Source organism: Rhinolophus sinicus, linkage group LG02 (genome assembly GCF_036562045.2).
Source record: "Rhinolophus sinicus isolate RSC01 linkage group LG02, ASM3656204v1, whole genome shotgun sequence".
Lineage (NCBI taxonomy): Eukaryota > Metazoa > Chordata > Mammalia > Chiroptera > Rhinolophidae > Rhinolophus > Rhinolophus sinicus.
Window position 1 is genome coordinate 86,875,312 of NC_133752.1, and position 7,743 is coordinate 86,883,054.

At 34.1% G+C, this 7,743-nt stretch overlaps 1 protein-coding gene across 1 annotated transcript in view; it reads left to right on the plus strand.

Annotated features, from left to right (window-relative positions):
* The window catches only part of MPP7 (MAGUK p55 scaffold protein 7), a 240,377-nt gene extending 233,818 nt beyond the window's left edge, over positions 1-6,559 (plus strand). The window contains exons 15-16 of the mRNA XM_074324831.1: positions 1,688-1,854; positions 3,416-6,559. Coding sequence (XP_074180932.1) covers positions 1,688-1,854; positions 3,416-3,595 — 347 coding nt within the window. The 3' untranslated portion in view covers positions 3,596-6,559. The remainder of the gene's footprint in view (positions 1-1,687; positions 1,855-3,415) is intronic.
* Positions 6,560-7,743: the final 1,184 nt, after the last annotated feature.

Sequence of the window (7,743 nt, forward strand, 5' to 3'; positions counted from 1 at the left end):
ACCTTCTTCTTGACATTCTTTCATCATTTAATATTTCTACCAAAGCCTTGCCAATCACTTTTTTAAAATTACATTAAAAGAAGAGCTAGTTAAACCTCTGGGTTGTTATACCTACAGCACTGGGTTACTGTGAGAATTAAATGAACTAATCCATGTAAAGCGCTTCGAGTGGTTTCTGCCTTCTAGTAAGTTCTCAATAAATATCAACTACTTCTAATGTTTTGGTATTGATGCTATTAACAAGAAAATTATCTAAACTCAGACTAAGAATCACCTTATTTTATTTTTTTGTCATGACATAATAAATCATCTGATACTCCAGGACAAAGTATATATCAACATAAAGTAGTAAACGGATTGTTCAGTAAGAATTTTGGGGACCATTGGTTAATTACTATTAGAAAAGAAGAGTAGGGGAAACCTCAAGTTCTCTGTAACTCTTGTTTATATTCAGTTTTTGCTAGGTTTAATGACTCTTACATATTTCTTCTATGTAGTTTGTATTTAAAAAAAATATATAGTATTTGTAATGAATTCATACGTATTAGTATAAGTATTTATCATTTTTAACAATGGACATTTTTTTCCTCGGTCCTCCTTTGATTTTGGTTCCATATATATCCTAGATTTGGGTTTTGTAGACATAACGAGGCATTTCACACAAATGGTATGCCCAAGATCCTTATTGCAGCTGTCACACAGATCTCTCCCTGGCACCCTGGGACATCTTATGAACACAGTGGACTGAGAGTGCCAGTGGATGAAGCCATTCAATTCCTTGTCACACCGTATAACCTCCAGCAGGAACGCAACCCACAGCATTTTCTTCGTTACCCAGAGGCCACAGATTCTCCCTCCACATGTGGTTGCACACTAGGGTGCAAATCTCCAAGAGCCAGAATGATCTGGAGAAGCCCTTTGTACCTCTTAACCAAGAGTCAGTAGGAAGGCTGACTCCTAACTTAGTCACCAGTGATGAATGGGACACTCCTGCTTGTGCAGAACCTCTCTCCCAGGTCCTGGGTCTAGTTGTTCCCAACTCCCTTGGTGTGGTTTAAACTCTACATTCACAGCGTCTCACCAGCTCCTCCATCCTTTGCACCCCACCCCCCTGCCTGCCACCACCACCATACACATGAGCACACACACAACCTGTCTGTCTAACCTTTCACGGGAGTTTGTGATTTATATTCACATTCTGGAGCGGTCTCAATTTTCTCCCTTTTATCAGCCACCCTTGATTACAAATGAGTACCCAGAAGAGTGGTGTATACAATGTAAAATATTTGCTAGGGGAGTGTTGATAAGCTTCATGGAAAGCGGGCTGCTTGCCCTTTTAGTGCACTGTGAAGGGTGAGATCGGGAAGAGCCTTAAATGAGATGGTTGGAAGACTTGCATATACAGAACGTTTAACAAGTTGTAGGTATGTGATTTCAAACCAATTTCATGGTATTTTTAGCCACTTCTATTCAATATTAATTATGGCATTTTTCAAAAACAATTTTAAAGGCAAGTTACATTCTCCATTATTTTTTCAGGGTGTTTATGACACTTAATTGTCAACAACTGATTAAATAATAATAGACTGAAAGACCTACTGACCCTAATTAGAAAGTAATTTTAAAGAATTTTCTCCTTAGAAATAAAATTCAGTTTGATTGTAAAAGTCACTTGTGATATTATAAGAAACCTTATTTTCTTCCTTGCAGACAGTGAAGCATTTAAGGACACTAGAATTTAAGCCCTATGTGATATTTATAAAGCCTCCATCAATAGAGCGTTTGAGGGAAACAAGGAAAAATGCAAAGATTATTTCAAGCAGAGATGACCAAGGTGCTGCAAAGCCCTTTACAGTAAGTATGATGATGCTTCAGTGAAAATACACAAACAATACTTAAAATCAAATATGCAGTAGCAACTGCCATAGGAAGACTATAATAGATAAAGTTGTCACCCCAAAAATCTATAATATAGAATTGTATTTAGGTACATACATTTTGCGTGATTGTACTGTAATTGCTTTCTGTGCTTCCATGGATGGATTGTCATATTACATTGACTCATAACTATTTTGCATACTAATAACATTTTTGTTGGCCAGTTATATAAAAGTTAGACTACTTAGTTTTCAGACTAGCCTTACTTTTAAAGGGAAAAATACCAAAGTCAGTTACTGTTATTAATACTCTAGATGAAAAATTTAATAATTTGCCTTTTGTATTTCTTTGCATCAACAGTCTTATTTAGCATAGTAAAAGAAAAAGCATCATTTTTTGTATAAGACAAGTAGACTTGTATTATTATTCAATAGTACCCTGTATTTGTATTTCCTATGAGTGTTGTTACAAAATGGCAACTGTGGTATGTTAATGATTATAATGATTTCTGGCAAGCCTTTTATTGTTTTCTGTTTTTAACCTTAAGATAATATATTCTACTCTAGCATCAAAAATTGAAAGCAAAGAAATTAGATGTCAAGAGCTATTCTTCCTTCCCCTTCTTCTCTTAAGTTATCTTTAACCTTAGTCTATATTAAGTTGTACAATATTGTGGTTACAAAATATAGATTATGTTTTTGAGTCTTAATATTAGATAACTATTTTTTTTCCCTAAAATACTGACAATACATATCCATGCTAAGTAGGTACTGACATATGATACTAGTTACTCAGGGCTCTTGATTAACACTAAAGTTAAATTTTCTGTTGTGAAGTGTTCTGTGACACTGAAATGTGGACTCTGAAATTACTTCAGTATGTTGCAGTGTAAAGTTATTGTACTATTTATACATTTAAAGGTACTCAATGGAGATAATAAATGATAATAGTCTTAGGATTTAGCTCACTTACATTTTTATATATATACACATAATATAGTTAACATAGTTTTGAGTTATATAATCAACTCAAATACCTTTTGGTTTCAAAAATATGAGTATGAAGGGCCCCTGACCCACTTCTAATGAGACATGAAAAGGAAATGACAACTGCCCTTTTATAAATGTATCCAACTCTGAAAAAGTAATTTATGTTATAAATTCATTGCTATGAATAGGCATAAATAATGCAGCATCAGAGTGAAAGACTTCCCACCCCTCCTGCATAGCTATTTTAATACTGAAATGTCCCTATAACGATAAGTTAGTCAATGATTATCCTGAACTTCAGGTAAGACAGGAGTTTTTGACTCTTGTCTGAGCAGTTTAGTTACAAGAAAATCCCAAATGTGATAATAGACATGATGACTTCTGAAGAACTTGTAATTAAAGAGGGTAATTTTCCTATCAAACTGAGGTGAGAGAATTGACACAGATCAGCATTAGATAAACCAGTTCTGGAATGTTTGCATTGATGTGAAGTGATGTAATTGCCTGGTTAACCACTTTAAAAAAACCAAACAAACTTCCTTTTGTAGGAAGAAGACTTTCAAGAAATGATTAAATCAGCACAGGTAATGGAAAGTCAGTATGGTCATCTCTTTGACAAAATTATAATAAACGATGATCTCACCGTGGCATTCAAAGAGCTAAAAGCAACTTTTGACAAATTAGAGACAGAGACTCACTGGGTCCCAGTGAGCTGGTTACATTCATAACTAAGGGAAATTTCCATAATCATCTTTTTTTGGTAGAGTGTATGATTAAATCAGTTACCATTTTGGTGGTAGGGTATTTTAAAATCTATATCACCGTCGTAGATGTGCAATCTTGGTTACAATTGAGTATTGGTTTTATTTGCCTCTTTTTACAACACAATGTTTAAGATCCAGAATCGAAACTTGCACAGGAGTGTATTCTGAGCAAAGTTTTGAACTTTCCGGATGTCTTTAATATCTAATTCTATCTCCAAGATGAGATTGAACTTTTTAGAGACACATACTTAGAGAATGTGTATTCGAGTTCAGTGCTTCAGCTGGTCTCAGCAGACATGGTCACTGCCATGAAGTCTGAATGTTAGCAATTGAAGATACTAACTTAGCAGCCTTGAGCAGCTGCTGACACATAGGACAGCTTTGGTGTTTTTCGGGGGGATCATCATAGATTCACCTCTGCGGCCAGTAAGGAGTCTTCTTTCCATTCTAAATTACGTATACACAATACAGTAATTCCTCACTTAACGTCATTGAAAAGTGGGTATTTAATGCTGTATAATAAAACCAATATTACCGAAGACTAATTGATATAAACAAAAGTTAATTTCCTATGGCATCTCATCAGCATTATAACAAAACTCACATTGAACAAAACAACATTATGCAAGAAATGCACAGCATGTGCATTTAAAAATCATTCTTAAAGGAATTACTGAAAACTTGCCTTATTGAGTGGCCTTCATGTTATAGCTTAAGAAGGCCTTATGAGTACATATCAGTGACTCAACAGATATTTAATAAGGGAAGATAGACTTAAAATTATATATGTAGCTAAAAACTTTTCCTTACTGCATTAATCTTAGAATGGTCGTATCTTGGGGTAAGAAATGATTACAAAGGACATTTTTATTTATATATCCTCAGACAACATTTCTGGAGTCACCAAAAAGGTGTTTTGTTTTTTTAAGTTGGCTTTGGATTTTCCCAACAAATTATAAGAATGTGATACCTATTCTAAAAGAGGAGGTTTTACATGTTACTGATACAGTTAAAGAAAAATGTTCAAATATGCACACTTGATCACCATATACTTAAGTTGCACTAAAATGTATTTTATAAAACTTTTCATGTAATGTTAACTTATTTCTTCATCATCAAAATAATTCTTAACACTGGCCAGATACTTTAAAAATCTTGCTATTTTTAAAGAAGTTTAAGAAAGAGTCTTCTAATGTAAATATTTAGATGGGATCTGTCATTTTCCTTTGATACTACTGATCTTCAGCAAATAAATTACATAGTTTAAAACACTATAAATGTCCATGAGTTACATCAGAGAACACGTCCTGCCATTCCTGCATGCAGTAAGACCCTGCCAATCAAAAATTGTTGCATCTGTGAGTTTCAAACGACAAAAAAATATTTTTGTTGGTTTGTAAAGAGAGTTTAGATGTCATGTTTAAAGAAAAAATAGAATGTAGTGAAATTTTATATATTTATGAACTATTTGAAAGGCATATTTTTTTAATTATCAAATGGGCTATTCATAAAATCAATTGTATGTATAGATGGCATAACTTAAAATAGTAATTTTATAAGTCAGGGTCAACATTCCATGTAAATATTTGACCTTTATTTGTACACAGATAGAACCACTAGTGTGTTACATGTGCACTGTACATTTGATAGCATTATCCACTGGATTTCCTTCAGACATGTCAAATTGCATATTAGAAACAGAGACAAAAACTACGCAATGGCCTTGATACACACTCACACCAAAATATTTACATAATCAGACTAAATTTTAATAACATAATCCAAACAATAAGCTCTAAGTTTATGAACTAAATAGCAAGCAATATAGTTTTTTGAAAAGGTAGGGGAGGGTTGCCAAATCTAATACTAAAGCCATACTTTAAAGTTGTGTGGCTGGTCTAAGAAACTACAAGTCTTATGTAGATGGTTTGGATAGAATGCTCTCCTCTGAATATTGACTACAATTTCCTATAAATCAACATTTCCTATACAAAGAGTAATAAGAAATATATAATAATTTAGGTAATCATATGAATAATTTAGGCAGTTCAAATTCTTGGTTCTGAAATATCTATATGGATTTTTTTTTTTTCATTTGCAGATAACTGCCTCATTACTGTGGGGGTAGAGATAGTGTAAGGTGGTAGAGACTGAGTCCTATTTCTTGGTGATGGAAGTGTTACAAAAATATAACTGTCCAAACCTTTCTCCCCTTTTAGACTAGAGCTGAGCAATATTTTGAAAATAATGAAAAGGAAAGGGGGCACTTTGAGAAATCTTTTATTAGGTTGTATACATGGTCTTGCAAGTGACCTTTGCATGGCCACCTTGATGCTTTCCAAGAGATCTGGTTACAATTTAATAAAGCAGAACCAGCTCCAAGGACTGGTTGATAACTGTAGCAAAAGGCCCTTAATTCTGTACTTTCTGCACCCCCAACCTCCTTCTCCTGCAAGGAAACTAGCTCTGTGTGCCCCACTGTACTCATTCTTTGAATAGCCTGCTCCCAAGACAGTATCAGTCACTATTTGAGAGAAGAGGAATGTTTACTTTTTAAAGTCCATATATATAAAACACAAGATCAGAAAAAAAAAAAATTCTGTATCCCCATGATTAACAAATTAAAGTCGGTTAAAATTATAAAGGTGAAAATGAAATATAATTTTTTACCATTATTTTACCTACCGATATAGATGTTCTTGAGTTTTGAAGGCTGACATTCCTGGTATTGTGTAATGGTTGAATGTATCTAAATTGTAATAATTGAAAATTGACAAACATGGAAACATCTGTGATTTACAAAACTATGTTGTTAAAAGCTTCCTGAAGATATAGATTTTTATTATTTATTTTCTTTTGAACTAGTAAGGATTTATAAGTAAATGTAATGGAAAACCTATGATCTTAATAAAGTATCTTCAAATTGCATGTGTACTGCCTTGAAAATTGTTTTTGCACTTGCAGATCTACTATGGTGTTTCCTACGGTAGAACCAATTGTTTTCCACTGATACCAAGGGATTGATTTGAATTTGCCTGTCTAAAATTAAATTTCATACTTTTTTTGGACATTTGCTGGTTCCATTGAGGTTGTTGGGAGATGGAATTCACTGGTCTTGCTCTTACCCATCCAGTGCAGCCATTTAAAGATGTGGAGAGAGAAATACAGTGGGGTGCACATCCCAGCCCATCCATGATGGCAACACCGTTCCCTCCCCCGCAACTCCTTCCCACAGGCAAAGCTAAACTTTTTCCGCTGTGCATATGAGGACAAACTGCCACCTGCTCATACAGACCAGCTAATTAGTACTGGCCTTGCTTCAGTAGTTGTGCCAATTAGCCCCAGCTCTGCTTCCACAGAAAGCTTATACAGTGTAACAGTTAAACATGGAATTGAGTTTTTGCTTATTACCAGCTTTGCAACCTTCAGAAAGTCATTTAACCTCTCTGGTCATCATTTTCTCAGAAAAATGGAGGCAATAATAGTACTTAATTCTTTGGATTATTGTGGGCATGAAATAAAAGAACTGATCCATGTGAAGTACTGGAACAAAACCTGGGATAGAAGTATTCAATAGCTGTGAGCTGTTTTATAATGATCATTCTCTCACATCACACAATTTAAAAATAGCTATATAAATATTCTGATTACCCTACATAAACAGTTCCCCTGTTAGTGAATTCACTGGAAGCTTCCTAACAAATAATTTCTATGATAAGCTTTATTGTTTTAAAAAATTCCATTACTTCTAAGTGATACATTGGAAATAAATAGGTAATCCTCAATAAGAAAGTGAGCCAGTGTTTGTTTTTGGTCACCAGTATTCAGTATAGTAGATATCCATGTGAAAGAAATGTCTCTTAATTATATTAATGCCCTTTCTTCTGCTATCACCCTTCCTTTTTGAATGCTTGCTCAGTTACACTTAACCTGCAGGGCAGGAAATATATTCCTTTTATAACACCTATGCACTCACACAGGCCTAATCAGTGCCTGATCAAATTGTATTTATTATGTAATCATCTCACATCTGTATGATTTTCATACATTATCTCATTTAATCCTCACAACTACCTCATATGGAAGATAGTATCTAATATTTTACAGTTGAG